At 48.8% G+C, this 20,595-nt stretch overlaps 2 protein-coding genes and 1 pseudogene across 2 annotated transcripts; all 3 read left to right on the top strand.

Annotated features, from left to right (window-relative positions):
- Positions 1 to 6,929: 6,929 nt before the first annotated feature.
- Positions 6,930 to 8,305, top strand: LOC119297557 (annotated as a pseudogene).
- Positions 8,306 to 10,237: 1,932 nt separating this feature from the next.
- LOC119299714 lies at positions 10,238 to 12,660 on the top strand. Its single transcript, XM_037576874.1, has 5 exons — positions 10,238 to 10,266; positions 10,364 to 10,484; positions 10,866 to 11,312; positions 11,412 to 12,576; positions 12,653 to 12,660. Exons 1-5 carry the CDS (start codon positions 10,238 to 10,240, stop codon positions 12,658 to 12,660), a joined length of 1,770 nt encoding a protein of 589 aa, XP_037432771.1.
- On the top strand, positions 12,519 to 14,163 carry LOC119297555. Its single transcript, XM_037575299.1, has 7 exons — positions 12,519 to 12,976; positions 13,043 to 13,144; positions 13,220 to 13,300; positions 13,376 to 13,456; positions 13,534 to 13,614; positions 13,693 to 13,773; positions 13,855 to 14,163. The coding sequence occupies exons 1-7, from the start codon at positions 12,663 to 12,665 to the stop codon at positions 13,949 to 13,951; spliced, it is 837 nt and encodes a 278-aa protein (XP_037431196.1). The 5' UTR covers positions 12,519 to 12,662; the 3' UTR covers positions 13,952 to 14,163.
- The last annotated feature ends 6,432 nt before the right edge of the window (positions 14,164 to 20,595 follow it).

The following is a 20,595-nucleotide window of genomic DNA, read 5'->3' as shown; positions in this document are numbered from 1 at the left end:
AGATGGCCACCGGAGAAGGATTGCCCCGTTCGGCAGGGTGCCGGAACGGGTCTAGATTGGCTTTCGGTGGCTACGGAGGCTTCTGGCGGCGGAACTCCCGATCTATTGTGCCCTCGAATGTTTTTAGGGTATATGGAGATATATAGGCGGAAGAAGTACGTCAGTGGGGCCATGAGGGGCCCACGAGGGTGGAGGGCGCGCCCCCTACCTCGTGGCCTCCTCGAAGCTTCCCTTACGTGCACTTCAAGTCTTCTGGGCTTCTTTCCTTCCAAAAATGGGTTCCGTGAAGTTTCAGGTCAATTGGACTCCATTTGGTTTTCCTTTTCTTCGAAACCCTAAAACAAGGTAAAAACAGAAACTGGCACTGGGCTCTGTGTTAATAGGTCAGTCCCAAAAAAATGATATAAAGTGTATAATAAAGCCCATAAACATCCAAAATAGTAGATAATATAGCATGGAGCAATCAAAAATTATAGATACGTTGGAGACGTATCATGGAGCCTAGTGTTAAATTGTGCAGTTGGAGGCCGTAATACTCCAAGAGACCTCTGGGGAAGGGGTGGATGGGAAATCCTACGCCCCTCAAAAGGAAGGAAACAAAGCACACTCGCTCCTCTTTTGAAGGATTGGGGAAATTCTCTGCCAGGGCTTCGCCATTGTGGGAGGTTAATCCCGCCCGAACGGAGACAAGATCCGTGGGAGGAAGAAATCCCTGCGTCTGAAGTTTATTCAGATGGGCGCAGGATACTGAACAGCTTTTGCAGTCACCTTTTTGAAGGCCGTGGGGCGTGAGGAAGAACCAGGAGCACTGGCCATGTTTGCACAGTTTCATGTGGCGAGTTCTAAGGGTTTCCGCGTGGTGTGGAATGGCATCTGAGATCTAATCTCCTTAAATAGACGCCTTCCTTACGCGGTCGAGGGGTCATTTGTAAAAAAACACCTAGGTCATTCGCATTCATTTGACACGTGGAAGCCGAGGCGGCAGCTGCAAAGAATCAATAGAATATGATATTTAATGTGGAGCCGAATTATCGTCAAACCGAAGTATGATGGAGAACCCGCCTTGCAAAGCTGAAGACATGAAGCCGGATACTACATCGTCATTGAAGGCAAGTTCGGGGGCTACTGAGGGAGTCCTAGATAAGGGGGTCCTCGGGCGTCCGGGCTATGTGACATGGTCTGGACTAATGGGCCATGCAGATACCAGATAGAAGGCTTTCCCCCGTGTCCGGATGGGACTCTCCGTGGCGTGGATAGCAAGCTTGGTGGACGGAAGTGTAGTTTCCTTTCTCTGTAAACCGACTCTATACAACCCTAGCCCCCTCTGGTGTCTATAGAAACCGGAGGGTTTGGTCCGTAGAGGCAATCACACTCATAGAGGCTAGACATCTAGGGTTTAGCCATTATGATCTCGAGGTAGATCAACACTTGTAACCCCTATACTCATCAAAGTCAATCAAGCAGGAAGCAGGGTATTACCTCCATTAAGAGGGCACGGACCTGGGTACACATCATGTTCCCCGCCTCCTGTTACCTTCGATCTTCATATGCATAGTTCGGGACCGCCTACCCGAGATCCGCCAGTTTTTACACTGACACCTGGCATGCATGCCCGCCAAACATCTTGCATGCTCTTTGTCCTTCTGCATCATAGAAAGCGCGTAGGGACGAGAAAATAAGAGCTGTCTGGCATGCATGCCCGCCAAACATCTTGCATACTCTATGTCCTTGTGCATCATAGAAAGTGCGTAGGGACGAGGGAACATGAGCTGCCTGGTATGCATGCTCGCCAAACATCTTGCATGCTCTCTGTCCTTGTGCATCATAGAAAGCGCATATGGACGAGGGAACAAGTCGAGCTGCATGGCATGCATGCCCGCCAAAGATCTTGCATGCTCTCTGTCTTTGTCACGGATGAGCTGGAAAGAAAGCAAGCAAGCGAATCTTTGCAACTAATGCCGCCACTGGTTCATAACGCAACAGGGTTTGATCGCGATGATTTTAAAGAGAATGTCCTTGCACTTATGGATGTCACCGAGGCCGCGAATGTTCCATGAGAAGATAGAGAAACGAGGCTGATTCATAACATAAACTTCATTTCACCACCAGCCAGAGAGCATAAAAAACAACAATGAAATACAAGGGAAAGAAGGGGCGCATCGAGCGAAAATGACCAATGGAGGCCGCACCCCAGGTCGGACGTTATCCAGGCCGTGCGAATGCTTTGGGGATCCGTGTGTGGCCTGTATTCCCGGTTCTTGTCCCCTGTAGAGACCGACCGCGCTGCGTGTATTCGGGTTGCAGCACCAGGAATCGAATCTTGTCTAGGTACTTTTACTTTTAGGGTACTAGTAGTAGCACAGATGATATAACCTGACCATCAAATCCCCCCCACTTTGCTTCTACTTTGCGAGGGAAAAGTGCGTCTGGAGCCCCCTACGGATCGGTATATGTCCGCATTGGATGACACAACACGCATGGACAATGCGGTCTAGAACCCTAGCCGCCGCTAGGAGAGTTCAGTCTTTCAGCGTTGTTCTCCGGCGACTCCCCTCCGCCAACGACCTCGGTTGTCGGTGGTGAGGGGGGTCGCCAGATCCAAGCATGTGGATTGTTTTTACTCTCTCGTAGTCTAGGTTTTTAGGTTGTTCATCGTCTTGGCTTCGGCGATGACGATGACAACGCTGAATAAAGATTCTTCGGATCCTTCCCTGACAAGGCCATTGGTCCTATGGTTGGGGATGGATTTGGAAACCAGTCTGTTCAAGTAAGGATGGCGTGGCGGCGGCCAGCATCCTCGTGGTGGACCTGTGTCCTCGGGCTCCGTTGTTGCGACAGTGTTTGCTCCAGCGTCGGTGTGGAGTTTGGGAGGTAGTCCAGGAGTGGATGTAGATTTGTGGTCTGCATTGACGACATTTGAAAGACGGAACGTGTGCTGGGTTCGTGGTTCATGGATGGCAGGTATGGTTTCCTCCTTCGGCGTCTTAGTCGTGGTGGGGTGTCAGATCTGGAGTTCGATGGTGTGTCCGGGGTGTTGCCCCGGTCTGATTCGTTCAACGACAAGGGCTTCACTGTTGGTGAGTCACCTTCGAGGTCCACAAATCTGCATATCAGCGATGGAGCCGCGTCAAGGTCGGGTGAGGAGGTGATCCGTCATTCTTTTCTTCGACGACTGCTATGGTGGTGCCGAAGACAGGTGACGAGCGTTGGTGTTAAGCTTAGAGATGTTGTGTTATTTTTTCAGTTTTATCATGTTGGTCCTTACATGACTTGTATTTTGATCTTTATGATATGAATGAGACACATATTACCATGAAAAAAAGCAGTCTGGACCTATGCGGATGATTTATTGGTCTGCGCTGGAGATGCCCTTAGGCCTTGTACAATGGGAGATGCTTAGGGAAGATGCTTAGAGAAATAAATCAAGCTTTCCTTAAGCACCGGTGCTTATTTGTACAGAATAGACGCTTAACTAAGCGTCTCTCCTGTAGAAATAGGCACCGGTGCTTCAGAAAAACCCCATTTATTTTTCTAAGCATCTCTCTAAGCACCTTCTATTGTACAAGGCCTTAGAAAGAAAATTAACCGGGGAGCGACTTACAACAGATAGTCGGAGACTTTGCCGCCATCGTCGGAAGTGGCGACGCCCCCAATCTCCCCCCTGGCGAAGTGGTAAGAGCATCTCCAGCCGCGCCCCCAATAGGCCCCCCAAGGCCGTTTTTAGCGCCGGCGCCGAAAAATTGGCCCAGTCGCGCCCCCACGAGCCTGTTTTTCGCCGGATTGGGCCGAAATTGGCGTCGGCACACCCAACCCGAACCCGGCGCGCTGGGGGGCGCCCGGGGACGCCGGCGCGAACGTTTTGGCGCAAAAGAGTGGCGGGACCGGCGCGTCAGCGAGACGAAGGCTGGTCGTCCTCATCGTCTCGGTTTTTCCGCGGCGAATCAATGCCAAGGCTGCCGCCGGTCAGCTTGTCATTGATTCACGGGCGGCGAAGTGCGGTGACGCAGCCCCGCCTTCCACCACGCGTTCACACGCGGCCGCCCCCGAGCCGCTATAAAAGGCGAACCTGGCCGCGCCGGTGAGGCACCCATCTCCCCCTCCGCGCCGCCGCACTTCCTCCCCTCTCTCTCTCCGCCGTTCGAGCCCCTCTCTCTCCCCTCCGGCAACCATGAGCGCGAGGTACCCCGGTGACGCAGCGGAGGCCAACGATTTCGGCCGCTGCTCGCTGCATGAGTGGGAGGCCTACCTCCTCCACGAGGCCAACTACCCTGCGCCGCCCGACGTACGCGCTCCGTCGCGGTGGAGGCTCAGCGCCGGCGGGGTCCCTGTCCCCCCTCTGCCCTTCCCCGAGACGCCTGCCTATTTCCACGCCGAGATCGAGCGTGCGCGGGCGTCGCTGACGGCCGAGGAGCGGGCGCTCTCGGAGTACGCCACCGGCAACCACGCGGCGTGGGTCGCGTACTTCAGATGCCGGTAGGAGGAGCGGCTCGTCTCGACCAATAACGCGCCGACGCCGCGCGTCCGCAACAACAGTGAGGGCCGCCGCCTGTGGTGGGGCGTCCTGGGCCGCACGCTCAGCGGCATCCTCGCGCACCTCGAGGGTGGTAACGACCCGCCGTTCGAGTACCCGACCGCTCGGGGTGGCGGCGCGTGGCTGCCGAGGAGGATGATGGGATGGTCATCCTCCTCTTCCTCCCGATCCTCCTCTCACTCCTCCGGTGCATCGGCGTTGGTCAGCGTCAAGCCAGAGCTGTCCAAGATGCCGCTCGGTAGGCGCACCGGCGACGCCGGCCTCGTCATCAACGACGGCGGCCGTGGCTCCTCCTCCTCGGCCCCTCCTCGCCTGGTCAAGCTGAAGAGGGAGCCAGGGCTGGCGACGGTGAAGCCGGAGCCGGGGCTCGCCGCCGTGAAGCCAGAGCGTGCTCTCGCCGAGGAGGCCGACGAAGAAGAGGCTGCCTTGAAGTGGGCGCACGAGGACTACGCGCGCATGGAGCTGGACAGCCAGCGCCGCGCCCTGGAGAAGATTGCCGAACACCGCCGCCGTGAAGCAGCGCGCCAGGGCGAGGGGTCGAGCAGCGGCGCCGGCCGTGTCAAGGAGGAGAAGCAGGAGGACGACGTCGGCGACGACTATGCCCTGCTCAACGCCTACTTCGGCCCGTAGTTTAGGGTTTTTTCCGTCCATTTTATTCGTGTAAAAAACGTCTAAATCTCACCAAAATATGTCGTGTTTGTTGAAATTTGGCCGAACTGTGGGGACGTCTGGGGCCCGACCTGTGGGCGACGGCTGGGGACGTCCACACCGAAAAAACGCCGGCTCACCCCCAAGCGGCGATTTTCGACGCGTCTTTGGGGGCGCAACGGCTGGGGATGCTCTAAGTTGTCAAATGACCCGTGCCAGCAGGTCTGCAGGGGAAGCGGATTTTTACTAACTGGTTGTGCGCGCAACGTGAATCTCAGCCGTCAGTGCACATGGGGATTCGGGCCACCAGTTGAAAAGCTAGGTCACATGCATGTACAGCTCTGTGTATTCTCTACTTTTGCTCTTTAACTTTCTCTCTCATATTGACTTAGATTCCCTTGGGGCCGGTGCTGAAATGATGGGTCAAATGCATGCCTGAGTCTGACACAGCTAGCGCAGAGCCCGCGGCTGCCTAAAAAAATGCACTATAAGCAAACATATCACCATATCTTTTACATTTTTTGTGAAAAAATAAATTCGCTTATTTATTTGACTTTTTCATAGTGAGCTCTTCGAAACAAGCACAATATCGACATATTTAAATTTAGGGATTGGATATGTATATATCAAGCAATATTGACATACAGCCATAAAGTTTATTGAATTATACCAAAAAGTTCTTCCGAATTTTCATACAAAGTGCCAACTAGGTAAATGTAATATTTCGTAAAAAAAATAGCAATTGGCAAAAATTACCATCATATGCAACCATGAAGTTTATTGAATTATACCACAAAGTTCTTCAGAATTTTCATACAAAGTGCCAGCTAGGTAAATGTAATATTTCATAAACGAATAGCAATTGGCAAAAATCACCGTCATATGCAACCATAAAGTTTATTGAATTATACCACAAAGTTCTTGAGAATTTTCATACAAAGTGCCAGCTAGGTAATTGTAATATTTCGTAAAAAAATTATCAATTGGAAAAATTACCACCACATACAACAATAAAGTTTATTGAATTATACCACAAAGTTCTTCAGAATTTCCATACAAAGTGCCAGCTAGGTAATTGTAATAGTTCGTAAAGTTTACCCTTGGTAAAAGTAGAGTTATGTTTACAAAGACGTTCTCTGGGTGTTCAGTTTTTGTTAAAGTGGGATTGATACATTCAAAATGTCCGTGTATACTTCTGTCCAAAAGTTGCAATAAACTGCATGCATGGAAGTCCATTGCAGCAATAGCAAAATAAGATAGAATAATTAGCTCGTCCCGGTGGTGGTGTATGCTATAGACTGGAGAGTAGGCTTTAGGTACGATGTGGAGGCATGGAATAATATGATGTGATTGTATTGGTACTGTATACTGGTTGGAAAAAAGGCAGTGGTGATTTCCAGTCCTGGGACCTAGTGGGCCAGCCGGCTCGGATCCCTAGCAGTTTGTGCGAGCGAGATTCAGGTTACGCGCACAACTAGTTAGGAAAGGCCTTATTCGGTCTGCAGGTGGTTCCCTCAGACCGCGGCGCGTGGACGGGAGCGATTCGTACCGTTTGATGACTCTGGTTGGAGGGCCACGATGCTTCCAATTATATACAGTACTATAAACCATTCCTTCCATAAAACCCTACCCACCTACCGTAAAGCCAGCCGCTCCCCGCCGCTCCCTCGGCTCAGCGCCTCGTACCCTCCTCCCATCTCCCCGATCAGCAACCATGGCTGCTCCTCCTGCCGACCGCTCGTCCGATTTCGACGTGATCGTGGTGGGCGCGGGCCTCATGGGCAGCTGCGCGGCGCACGCGGCGCGCGCGTGCTCCTGCTCGAGCGCTTCGACCTCCTCCACCACCGCGGCTCGTCGCACGGCGAGTCCCGCGCCATCCGCGACACCTACCCGCAGCCGCACTCCCCGCCCATGGTCCGCCTCGCGCGCCGCCTCTGGGACGACGCCCAGCGGGACGCCGGGTACGCCGTGCTCACGCCCACCCCGCACCTCGACCTGGGGCCCCGGGACGATCCCAACTTCCGGGCCGTCGTCGCCAGCGGCGCCACCGAGCTCGCCCCGACGGGGACCGCGCCGCGGCCGGCGTGGGCGGAGGCGTTCAGGGTGCCGGAGGGGTGGGCGGCGGCGAGCAGCGAGCTGGGCGGGGTGATCAAGGCGACCAAGGCCGTGGCCATGTTCCAGGCGCTCGCCGCCAAGATGGGCGCCGTCGTGAGGGACAGGACGGAGGTGATCGACGTCGCAAAGCAAGGTACAGTAGTTTATTTCCACACGACAGATCAAAGTAATCAAAGTAACAAAACTTGAAATCTTTTGACCAGGAGAAGGAACGAAGATCGTGGTGAAGACATCAAGCGGCGAGAAGTTCCATGGCGCCAAGTGCATCATCACGGTGGGCGCATGGACGAGCAAGCTGGTAAAGTCCGTCACCGGCTTCGACCTGCCCGTGCAGCCGCTCCACACACTCCTCTGCTACTGGAAGCTGAAGCCCGGGCACAAGCGCGAGCTCACGACGGAGGCCGGCTTCCCAACATTCTCGAGCTACGGTGACCCGTGCATCTACAGCACGCCGTCGATGGAGTACCCGGGCCTGATCAAGATCGCCATGCACGGGGGGCCGCCGTGTGACCCGGACAGCAGGGACTGGACCATCGGCACCGGCGAGGGCGTGGGTGGGCTGGCGGATCCCGTAGCACGGTGGATCGACGAGGTGATGCCGGGCCACGTCGACACTGCCGGCGGGCCGGTGCTCCGGCAGGCGTGCATGTACTCCATGACGCCCGACGAGGACTTCGTGATCGACTTCCTGGGCGGGGAGGAGTTTGGGAGGGACGTAGTGGTTGGCGCCGGTTTCTCCGGTCACGGGTTCAAGATGGGCCCCGCCATCGGGAGGATCCTCGCTGAGTTGGCGTTGGACGGTGAGTCGACTACGGCGGCGGAGGCCGGCGTGGAGCTCACACACTTCAGGATCGAACGGTTCGACGGCGACCCGATGGGGAACGCTACAAGTTCATAGGATGAAAATTATTTGGTGGTGTTGTCGTCCAAGTGGTGACCACCGCAATTGCCATACCAACAATCTGTGCAGCGGTACTGCTGAACTATGTGCAACTTTCATGTGTTTTTTGTTTCTCGCCAAATGAAATAGAAGTAGTATATTTATGTGAACTTTCGATCAGTTGCATGTACGTTGCTGATGCAGACTTGTCATGTCTCCCATTCATGCATGCCAGAATCGCCAGCTGGGCAGAGATACGCGAGGAAGGAGAGGACTGTGCATGTGCATATAGCTTCAACCCAAACTACTCCATCCGTTCCTAAATATAAGACCGTTTAGAGATTCCAATACGGCCTACATATGAAGCAAAAAAAATAAATCTACGCTCTAAAATATGTCTATATACATATGTATGTAATCCGTATTGAAATTTTTAAAAAGACTTATATTTAAGAACGGTTGGAGTAATTTGTTGTGTCTAGCGCGTGAGAGCTTCGATCTGGCCGGCAGGACCTTATATAAAGATCGTTGCACGTGCAGCTGGATGTGCTAGCTACGATCGATGGCTGTAGATACAGGACTGAGATCCAGTGCCTCGCCAGAGTCAAGTCACGGCGTGCCTCGCCCCCCTTATCCATCGTCCAAATCAATCGGACGGCTAGCTCCGTTTCACAGCCAAACGACACATACACGCAGATGGACTGACAGAGAGACAGCTTCGCAAGCTCTGTTCCCGTCCACCGGATAAACGACGCCGGCAATCCCCTTCGCCCCCACGCCTTCACCTCCCCGCCCCGTTCCGCTCAGACGAGCTCCTCGTCCCCACTGCGACGGCGCCCCACCTCAGCTCCGATGACCACCTCAACGGGAAAGGGAGGGAGCTCCTCAGCGCGGTGCGGGAAAGGGGGATGAGGCGCTCCAGCTGCTCCTCCAGGGGACTCGTCCTCCAGGTTGAACTCCGGCGGCGTCCACGGGAGGAATCGGCCTCGACGGCCGCCCACCTTCGGCTGCTTCGTCCTAAATACTATCTAACAAGCTTGTACACGTTAGAACAGATTTTCATCATAAACACCACCAAGGGGAGTCATCAAGAGCTGCGTGTAACTGACAACCGTGTTGCTCTCTTGAAGCTCCACATTTGCTCTTTTATCGCTATCGTCCTTCTCTACTGTCACTTTAGGCTGTCCACCATCATCCTTCTCCACTCTCACTTGAGGCTGTCCATCATCATTTTTCTTTTGCTGCTGCCATGAAAGTTTTAGTATTTAGTTTAGCAACGAGTGGCAACAATATATCATGTATAGTTTGGAACATACCTTTGCTCCCTTTTTTTTGACGAGGCAACTTTAGTTGGCTTGCGCTTCCCCTTGAGTAACTTATCAAGCCAGCCTTTCTTTCTCCTCAATTTTTTTGATGCAACCTCTTTTTTCTTGGAGCAATTTCAGGAAATAGCACATCTTTCCTCGTACCTTGAGGAAATAGCACACTTTTCTTTTTGTTTGATTAAATGACACACTTTTCCTCTATGGCTGGATAAAATGACACAAACTGCTTTTTTTCTCATTTTTTTGGTATGAGCCTACACGTCATAATATTTTGGACGATTTTGCCCTTTGGTCTTTTCTGCCCGGTCAACAGGTTCGATTGAACCTAGCGATCAGTTTCGATCGAAACAGAGGAACGCGAGGCAAGCAGGGCCGCCGCCTCGCCGGCTTCGTCACACAGGCGCCGCGAATTCCATCGTCGTTGACTCGCCGTGCCTCTGCCCCGGCGTGCTGCCCTCATCACTCGCCGCTCGACCCGTTCCGCCGCCGCCGCTCGACCCGTTCCGCCGCTGCCGCTCATCTTGCCGTGAGTTACATGTGTTCTCCCATCTTCTCTGTTGATCTCTCTTTCTTTCCCTACCAGTACAGGTTTCCTCCTCTATATCTCTCTCTTCCTTCAATTTGATCTCACATGTGGAATCAGGAAGCAAGTCATCCAGGAACCTTATATAATGGAGATTTTTGTGGAGGAGAGCTAGTTTGTTGGCTTTACGACAGCAAAAAGTTTAGCTCGCCGTGATGGAGCACGAGGGCGCAGTTCCAGCAGGGTCAGTCACAAACTGTATAAATTGTTAACATCGGTTTTTTTATGAATAGTTAGACCTAACCATTGTTTGTGTTTCGAAAATCCATTTAATTTTGTAGGGAAGAAGGTGCGGAGTCGCGTGTTGTCATTTATGAATTAACAGTTAGAGTTCTCCGATTTGTCGCAAAGCTTGACGATGGCAGCGAGCGTCAAGTTGCCGAGCATGATATTGAGTTTGAGGTTAACATAAAACATTTTACGGTTGAAAAAATGGTCGAACTCATTCGGTCCAAAATTGTTTGGGGAAGTAAGCAAGAGGTCCATATTTTGTGCCAAGACAAGCACTTTGAATCAGTTGAGAGGATCGATAATTATTGGAAGCTACTGACAGCTTTTCTTGAGAGATGGGAAGAAAAAAAATTGCTAGTGCTAGCTCAACTTGTGGACATTGCAAATGGGGTTACAACATCATATTGCTCTGAAAATATCCCATCTAGTGAGATTGTGGACAATATTATCTGCTCAAGTACTGACGTTTACCAGTCGAATGCAAGTAGTGCAACATGTATTGACGATTCTACAACTGGTAATTTTCTTCTTAGCGATTCGAGATATATGCAGTCTGATGGTGAAGTCATTGATTGGTCCGCTATAGCGATAACTCCTATTGGTGATGATGTAATATATCCTATATCCCATGAAGACATGTGTGAGGTACTCGGAATTGAGGATGAGACCGAGGATGCTAAACCAGTAAATGAGCGAGCTCCAGTTGTTACGGGCCATGTTAGTGATGAGTTAATGGCTGAAGGAGCTATACCAGTTGATGATCACGTTCCCGAGGAGATAGAAATGTCATATGACAAAGATTATCCAAAAGTTGAGAAAGGCTCAATCTTTCCAACAATGATAGATTGTAGGAGGGCTGTGAGGCAATGGGCAATCAATGAAGAATTTAACCTTGGAACTCATAGAGCTAATAAGAGTATGTGGATGGCACATTGTATGGCCGAGGATTGTCCATGGAAAATAACATGTCGTTTGATGGCTGATAAGGCAAAGACCAGGGTACCAACATAACTTAATATATTCAGTTTTTCTATTTATTTTTTACTATGGTAGCATCCTGTTATTGTAGCGACAGTAACAACTTTGTTCTATATGCAGGTTAACAAGATAGGGCCGGCACACACATGTGTTTCAAGTAGCAGATTAAATTCAGCAATGGCCTCACAAGATTGGGTTCGAGAAAGGTCTAAGAAAATTTTGAGGAAAACTCCAAACATTGGTTGCAAGGATTTACAAGAGAAATTGGAGGAAGACTGGAATGTAACCACTGGCTATGACACTGTATGGAAGGGGAGAGAAAGAGCAAAGGATGAGATCTATGGGTCTTGGGGTAGTAGCTTTCGATACCTATTCAATTTTAAAGCAGAGATGGAACTGAGATCTCCCGAAAGCATTGTTGAGGTTGATACTAAACTATTGGATGGTAAGGTTTACTTCCACGGATTCTTTATGGCACTTAAGCCTTGTGTAGATGGCTTCCATGCAGGATGTAGACCTTATCTTAGCATAGACTCAACTGCATTAAATGGGAAGTGGAATGGTCATTTAGCTGCATGTACCGCTTTAGATGGTCATAATTGGATGTTTCCTCTTGCATTTGGTTTTATTGAGGTTGAAGATGAAGATAATTGGACATGGTTTATGACACAATTGCATAGAGCACTAGGTCCAATTTCAAAGCTTGCTATATGTACCGATGCATGCACAGGCTTAGAAAATGCAGTTAATAAAGTTTTCCCTCAGGCAGAACAAAGGGAGTGTTTCAGGCATTTGATGCAGAATTTTTCGAAAAGATATCGTGGTGACATAGTTGGACGCATGTGGGGTGCGGCCAAGACACATAGACCTTCAATGTTTGAGTACCATTTCTCCAAGGTTCTAGAATCTAGCCAAACTGTGGGCAAGTATTTGCAAGATTACCATAATCTGAAGTGGATGAGGTCTAGTTTTGACACCGAGATCAAGTGTGATTACATTCATAACAACCTCGCGGAGAGCTTCAACAATTGGATTAAAGGAATCAAAGATCTTCCTGTAGATGGGTTGGCTGACACACTTAATGGAAAGATAATGAAATTGCTCGAGAAAAGGAGAAAGATTGGGGAGAAGCTACAAGGACGGATGCTGCCAGCAGTTGTACAACAAGTGAATAATAGAACAAGAGGACTTGGGCACCTGAAAGTTACCAGATCAAGTAGGTGGAAGTGTGAGGTGAGGGACATCAACAAAGACAATTTGAGGCATGTGGTTAACATAGAACAGAGTGAGTGCACGTGCCTCGAGTGGCAGCACACGGGCAAACCGTGTGAACATGCACTTGCTTTCTTGATTGGAAAAAGGAACGTGAAGATGGAAGATTATCTTCATGAATACTACTCTCTAGAAAGGTTTAGGGCAGCTTATAGGGGGGTTGTTGAGCCTCTCACAGACCGGTCACAATGGCCTAATGTTAAATTAGACTTTCTGTTACATGCACCACTCCCCAAAAGTTCAGTAGGAAGAAAAAGGAAGTCAAGATTGAAAAGTTGCCTTGAAAAGGGAGGGGGGAATTATAAAAAGAAACCACCACCAAAAGGTCAATTAGGAAGCCAAAACAGGTGCAAGAAGTGTAAGCAATTGGGACATAGGCAAGCTGGTTGTCCGACTAATGGAGTGAAGAAAAGGTAATTTGTATTGATTCACATTTGCTCTACTATTTTGTTTGTAACATTGGTTGAATTTGTTGGCAGGAACCCAAAATCTAGAAAGATAAAGCCAAACACCGAAATTGATGTTGAATGTACAATCCCAGGAGATGTCCTGCAAGCCAGCCCTCGTCCTGTCACAAGGAGGTAAAAATTAATGCTTTTCTTCAACTTCTCTAGTGGACATGAGATAATTTTTCTCAAACAATGCATATTGTGTAGTCAATCATCTCTTCGTAGCCCTCTTGGAGGGATGTCTCCATTGGCTGTCCCACAAGACAGCCCTCGTCCTAGGACTAGGAGGTAAATTTATTTTTCTTCTCTTCAACATGTCTACAAAAGTGATTTTTTTGCTCTTACACAATTCATTTTGTGCAGTCAATCTTCTCTTGGTAGCCCTACTGGAGGTATGTCATCGTTGGCTGTCCCACACGCTAGCCCTCGCTCTATGACGAGGAGGTAACATTGTTTAGCTTCTCTTATCTGTACAAATGTGGCATGTTTTTATATATAATAAACAATATATTTTTGGGTAGTCAATCTTCTCTTGGTAGCCCTAATGGAGGGATGTCGCCGTTGGTTGTCCCACACGCTAGCCCTCGCCCTATGACGAGGAGGTAACATTTTTTTGCTTCTCTTATCTCTACGAATGTGGCGTGTTTTTATATATATTATGAGCAATGTATTTTTTGCAGTCAATCATCTCTTGGTAGCCCTCTTGGAGAGACATCTTCATCGCCTGTCATACAAGGCAGCCCTGGTCCAATCACAAGGAGGTGACGAAAATTGATGTTTTTCTTCAATTGTTCTTGTTTGTAGGCTACTTTTTTTATGAATGAAATCGATGTATTATGTAGGCAACTTTCTATGGAAATAGAGACTCCCACTTCTCCATCAAATGTTGGTGTGAGGCCCGCAAAGAAGCTTACGCCGAAGAGGAGAAAAATAGTTTAGAATGCCATTTTGTGATCATGTAGTGTGTAGTAGTCATCTTTATGAAATTGATGCTACTTCTTCGTGTAGTCAATGCTTTTGGACTGAATTCACTGTTTCAGTGTCTCTGGGATCTTGTCGTGTGCGTAGTCAGTAGACGACTCGCTTTATGCTTCTGGATGCAACTTCTGAGTCAAGTACTCACCTTATGCTTTAAATCTAAAACTCATACATATTCAGTCTGGATTGTCAAGTTTATGAGCACATATGCACCTTATTGAGCCTGATTATGTGGATTGTCATATATATTTTTGTGACATGTGAAAATGGTACAGAAATAAGGAGAGGTCATGCCAAAATTTTTGGTGAAAATGCTGATGAAATTTTACTTATATCGATGTCAAGAAAACTGTACATCAGTACAGTTACAATCACTGAAGCTGAATTTTGATTGCATCCAAAGGAAGACATCCATATCCAGTTGTGACAGCAGCTAAAGCTAAGCCATCAACACAAAATAAAGTTGTTAGTGTATCATCTTCAGGCAGCACTACTTCTCTGCTAAAGCAAGCAACTATAGCAGCGACCAGTCACAGCCAAGCACAGCAGCGAGCAGCTACAGCTAACTACAGCAGCGAGCAGCTACAGGCTCCAGCCAGCAAATGCACGCTACGGCCACAGAGCGACTTGGACTGCCACACGCTGCAGGGGGACTTGAAGTGGCGGCGCCATTCTTCTCCCGCATGGTGAGGAAGCAGCCGGAGCGCGGCGTACGGCGGCGCCCTTCTTCTCCGGCACAGCGTACGGCGGCGCCCTTCTTCTACGGCACGGCGTGGGAGCGGTCGAAGAGCGGCGGACGGTGGCACCTCCGCCACAGGAACGGGCGGCGCGGGATAGGAGACGCGGCGAGGTCACGACGCTCGGGGAGGAATCACGACGAGATGGCGGCTGGCTGTTGCGTTCCTCTGTTTTGATGTTCTTCTGTCTTCTGAATCGTCTCATCTCCTCTGTTTTCCATCTAATAACCTGTTGACCGGGCAAGAAAGACCAAAGGGCAAAATCGTCCAAAATATTATGACGTGTAGGCCCATACCAGAAAAATGAGAAAAAAAACCAGTTTGTGTCATTTTATCCAGCCATAGAGGAAAAGTGTGTCATTTAATCAAACAAAAAGAAAAGTGTGCTATTTCCTCAAGGTACGAGGAAAGATGTGCTATTTCCTCAAATTGCTCTTTTTCTTGAGCTTTGCAGCACTAAGAAACTCACTTGTTAGTTGCACATTTGGGTCAACATTTTCTTGGTCATCACATGGCTTTTTCATAGCATTCATAGTTGCATCAAGTTTCTCATCTAGTTGTGGACCAATGCAATTAAGTGCATTTTCTAATATCAAACGACATTCTAGAGAGTTGCCTACTTTATGTGCCATAGTGTGAAACTTGTGAGACACACCCTTGTACCAAAGTTGGGCTTCAAACTTTGGATTCGCTACCACATTCCTTCGTTGTCTATCTTGTATGCTTCCATTGCGTGCTTCTCTAGTCCATCTCTTTAATACATAATGTGTTGGTAATGTCTTTATATTCATCAAGTCAAGAACTTTGAGACCATGTCCACACAATATTCCTGTCCTATTGAACATTCCACAACTACATGAAGCAGTTTTGGTCAAAGGATCACCAATCACTATGTGCTCCTCCTCAAAATGTAAATCACCATGCAAACTCCCAATAGCAACCCCAAATTTGTTATTTCCATCCAAGACTCTAGTGCATGCAGCCATGGATCTCTCATATTCACCTTGAAAAGATTCAAAGATAATTGGAGTGTATTCTTTGCTTGCTAGCACCAACATAGGTGTGTGCATCTTGATTCTTGGCAACTTCTTCCTTTGTTCAAATTCAGATTGCAATTCCTTTGTTCTTTTTACCTCCACTGTTCTCTCAAAATGCATCAAGAACCGAACAATATGAAAATCTGACTTCAAATGGTTTTTCAATGAATTGTTGAAGCTCTCACTAAGTTGTGTACTTCTCACTCCCAAACTGAACACATCTCTCATATAACATTCAGCCCACTTTTCTTTCAACTTTTAGATGCTATCTAACCAAGTTTGCTTGTGCACCTTATTTCTCATATTGTCAAATGCTTCTTGAAATTCTACTTTGTCCTCATAGCCATACATGCATTCACTAAAATTTGTGATAATATGAGACTCTTCCTCTTCTTCTTCATCTTCATGTTCACCGTCCTCTCCATCTTTCTCTTTCCCTCCTTCATCTTTTTCTTCACCCTTCAATGGACATAAATGCTTAACAGCATTCTGCATTATATGAAAGGTGCACAATCCATGATATGATTCCGTGAAGACATTATCTATAGCTTTCCCCATGGCCGCATCTTGATCCGTATAAATAGTTCTAGGTTGGCTCCCATTATGTGCAGCTTGAAAAGTCTCAAAAAACCATTTAAATGACTCAAATGTTTCATCAAATAGCAATGCCGCGCCAAAAATGGTGGTTTCTCTAAACTGGTTGAGCCCAAGAAAAACACCAAATGGCCTATATTCTTTGTTTGTGCCAAAAGTTGTATCAAATGTGACAAAATCACCAAAGTGTGCATAGTCAAGAAGCATTTTAGCATCAGCCCAAAATATGTTGGCTATATCTTCCTCATAATCCATCTGCAAAGCATATTGGAAAGATGGGTTCTCGATCATTTTGTCATGAAAATACTTCAACATACTACCAGCCTGACCATAAGCCAACTCTCTTTGTCGCTTGGTTCACAAATAATTCTTTTGATCACGACAAGTGTAGCCCAGGTTAAATGGTCCACCAACTTGGCGATAAGCAAACTCATGTGCAGCTTGGGGCATTATTCATGAATCCTCGGTAGCTTATATTTCAAAAGCTTGTAGTTCGGAAATCTTCCTTTGTGATACCATCAAGTGACATGTTTGTGGCAATTGAAGGCAATGATTGTGTTCCAACACAATATCTGTGACTTTGTAATTTCTTTGCACTCGGTCCAATGATATAATCATGCGAGCTTTGCAATTTGTCCTTGTTTCAGCTCGAACACGTTTTGGCTCATGATCTATTGTTATCCCTTCCTTTCGTATACCCTCATTTGAGCAAACAAATGTGCATGAAGTCACTTGACCATCCATCTTACTTACATGCTTATTTCTCTTCCTCACATCAAACCCAACACGACCACCATATGCAACCCAAAGCACCCAAGCTTCATCTGCATTTCTGAACCTCATACCAATGCAACTTGAGGAATTTCCTTGTCAATTTCTCCCATTGCACGACAATTGCAAATGGACAACACTCAAATCTTGTCAAATTGCACAGCACATCACCCCAATCAGTAATAATTCTGTCAAATAGGAAAGTACACATCAGTGCATCACTCATTTGCATAGAACACATCACAAAAATTCAGCTATTTCAAAGAAAGCTACCTGCTGGAGTTGGCCTGGAGCTTGATGGCCACTGCTACATGACCAAATCTGCCACCATGTCAGCGGCTACTGTCGTGGATCTAAGACTGACAGTAGAATGGGGGTAGGTATGAGGAGGCAAGATCCTAGCTATGGAGTAGTTGTACGCATGAGTTTTACGAGTTCAGGCCCTTCTTGGAGGAAGTAACAGCCCTACGTCTCGGTGGCCTGAGGCGGTCGACTGGATTATACGTGTGTGTGTGTGTGTTTACAAAAGTGCGAACCCTTGTCCCAGAGGAGGGAGGTGGCTTATATAGAGTGCGCCAGGACCCCAGCTCCCCTCCGTTACACAAAGTTCAATGATCATAAAGGAAAGGCGTTACAGGTAACGTCTACAGTAAATGTCATAAATGCTCATAATGCTATGGTTTAAGTCTTAACCGTTGCAGAGTGGAGGGTTCCTCATCTTCTGGTGGTCGAGTGTATTCAAGGTGGTCGAGTGTCTTCAAGGAAGTCGAGTGAGCACATCTTCATGGTCGAGTGGATGATATTTTCTCTTCGACTGCTTCTGATTCTTTGTAAAGATGTCCTCGGGGAGGGTATGCTGGACAGGTCCATGACCCTACCCTAGGTACATAGCTTCATCATTAGCCCCCGAATGGATCAGGGTTTGAGTGAGGAAGGGGTTGAGAACACTTCCGACCCACTCTTTGTGCTGTGAATATGCCTTGTCCTGAAACAATGAGTTGAGGAGACGACGTCGACTCCTTTCTCAATCGCCTTGGTCCATTCTTGGTTGTTGTCGAGTGAACTTTCATGGTTGAATTCCGAATGATGATGTAGAGGGTGTTTGTCTTCAGTCTGACAGGTTGTTCCGCTCTCCACGGATCTCGCAGGATTCGAATTTTGGGAAGCGCGCCCGATGGGAGGAAACGAGGTTATCGGGACGGATTAGGTAAGTCTCCTCGATCCCTGCGCCACCTTTTTCGCCACGTACTGCGCGCGACTGTTGCGCGATTTGTTTAGATCGCTTGGGTCGAGTAGTCAGCCACTCGGCGGAAGGTCTTATAAAAGGTCTCGGGCCAGGCCTCTTCTCCGCACGCCACCATTCTCTCTTCTCTTTCTTTTTACTCCTTGCACTCGACTCCGGCGGGCCGGGCGAGTGGGATCAGAACCGGTGGGGGCACGCCAAGTGCACCCACTGGGTGTAGTCCCCGAGACCGCGGTCGACTGCTGGCAATCAACTGGGGTCTGAACAGCTTGTTGTCCACTTCTTTAGGTTTTATTCATTCGGAAATGAATTGCTTTCGAACCTATCGATTGACCTGTCTCTTGCCTCCTGCAGAAGTCTTGTACTCTTATCTACAAGTTTGCCGAACTCGAAGAGAAGCAGAGGCAACTCAACTTAGACTTGGAATTGGCTCAGCAAAATCTGAAAAAAGCTCAAGACGAGGCCGCTGGTATGGAAGATAACTGATTGTCGACTGAATTTCAATATATCTCTTTGATCTCTTTTTTGATTCGATTATTTCTTTTGCAGAGAAAATGAAGTTGGCTCTGGACAAGAAGGACTTGGACCTCGCCGCCGCGCAAAAAGCAGCCCAAGACAAAACCGCTCTCGCAGAGAAGAAGCTTGCTTCAGTCGGAACGCTTGAAGAAAAGGTGACTAGACTGACATCTTGTCTTAATGAAGCTAACCGCGAAGTGACCAGCCTGAAGAAGGATAAGGTCGCCCTGAATGAAAAGTTGGAGTCTGCGATCCGCAAGAGGAATGACACAGAAGCCTATCTGAGGACCCTCGCCAAGAAGCTTTATCTAGTGCTGGGAGGTATCTCTTTTAATCCGACTGTGTTGATGTTTGCCATCGGATTTTGCTCGGTTGATTGAACTGACTCTTGGCTGCAAAACTTTGTCAAGACTTTGATGAAGAAACTGGGAGGGTCGAGACGGGCCTGGACCCTATCGCTTCCCCGGTCTGCGACGAAACTGCGATGAACGTGCTCCGACTGGAGTCCCGTATCGCCAGCACCACAAGCTACCTCACACGCCTGAAGGAGGTTGTCTCTCGAATTGACTCGACGCTTTGGCCGGAGGCGACGCTTCAGAATGATCTGGAATCTCTGATGACTCGATTGAACGAGATCCCTGACCGAGTGTAAGAATGGAAGAAATCCTCCGCCCGGTGTGGTGCTGACATGGCGCTGTCCCTGGTGCGAGTCCATTGCGAGGAGGTTCGTGAAGACAAGTTGGCGGCGATCAAAGTTGCTAACACCAAAAAGCACGACTTCCAGTCCTTCATGGAGACTTTCATTGCTGCTGCCACTCGGATCGCTGATGGGATCGATCTGGACTCATTCATGGAGCCTGCCAGTCCTCCTCCGGCTGAGTGAACAATCTTATGAAACTTGGATACGCTTTAAATTTGCCTCGGAATGCCGAGTGGTTTCTGTAACCGTTAAACTCCTTCGGGCTTGGTGCCCGAGTACTTTTGATTCGCTGCTTGGAACCTTTTAGTATTTATCTGAATTTGGTTTATCTCCGAATGTGCTTGTGTTTGCCTTCGGATGGACTTTGCTTGCTGCACCTCTTCGTCCTTGCGGATAGGGATGGAGCGGACGTTGTATTTGTGCCGCAGCTCCGAAGGAGAAGGTGGCAGTCGACCTGCACCTCGTCGTCCTTGCGGATAGGGATGGAGCGGACGTTGTATTTGTGCCGCAGCTCCGAAGGAGAAGGTGGCAGTCGACCTGCACCTCGTTGTCCTTGCGGATAGGGATAGAGCGGACGTTGTATTAGTGCGGCAGCTCCGAAGAAGAAGGTTGCAGTCGACCTGCACCTCGTCGTCCTTGCGGATAGGGATGGGTCTCAAACTTAGGCGAGTACTGGAATGCAGCTAAGCCCCCGAGTGGGAGGATTGCTCTCCACTCGGTAGGATTTTTCCAAACCTAGGCGAGTGTTGGACTGCCGTTAAGCCTCTCAGTGAGAGAACTTAGGCGAGTGCTCGACTGCAGCTAAGCCCCCGAGTGGGCGGACTGCTCACCACTCGGTAGGATTTTTCAAACTTAGGCGAGTGCTGGATTGCCGTTAAGCCTCTAAGTGAGAGAACTTAGGCGAGTGCTCGACTGCAGCTAAGCCCCCGAGTGGGCGGACTGCTCACCACTCGGTAGGATTTTTCAAACTTAGGCGAGTGCTGGACTGCCGTTAAGCCTCTAAGTGA

This window comes from Triticum dicoccoides, chromosome 5A (genome assembly GCF_002162155.2).
Source record: "Triticum dicoccoides isolate Atlit2015 ecotype Zavitan chromosome 5A, WEW_v2.0, whole genome shotgun sequence".
In the NCBI taxonomy this organism is placed as follows: domain Eukaryota; kingdom Viridiplantae; phylum Streptophyta; class Magnoliopsida; order Poales; family Poaceae; genus Triticum; species Triticum dicoccoides.
This window is presented reverse-complemented; position numbering and strand designations above follow the sequence as displayed.

Coding starts and splice junctions, on each gene's coding strand:
- LOC119299714 (XM_037576874.1), top strand. CDS start 10,238: ATGGAGCACGAGGGCGCAGTTCCAGCAGG. Junction 10,267..10,363: donor GAGGGCGCAGTTCCAGCAGG/GTCAGTCACAAA, acceptor TTAATTTTGTAG/GGAAGAAGGTGCGGAGTCGC. Junction 10,485..10,865: donor AGCATGATATTGAGTTTGAG/GTTAACATAAAA, acceptor AGATATATGCAG/TCTGATGGTGAAGTCATTGA.
- LOC119297555 (XM_037575299.1), top strand. CDS start 12,663: ATGGAAGATTATCTTCATGAATACTACTCTCTAGAAAGGTTTAGGGCA. Junction 13,145..13,219: donor CCTCGTCCTGTCACAAGGAG/GTAAAAATTAAT, acceptor CATATTGTGTAG/TCAATCATCTCTTCGTAGCC. Junction 13,301..13,375: donor CCTCGTCCTAGGACTAGGAG/GTAAATTTATTT, acceptor CATTTTGTGCAG/TCAATCTTCTCTTGGTAGCC.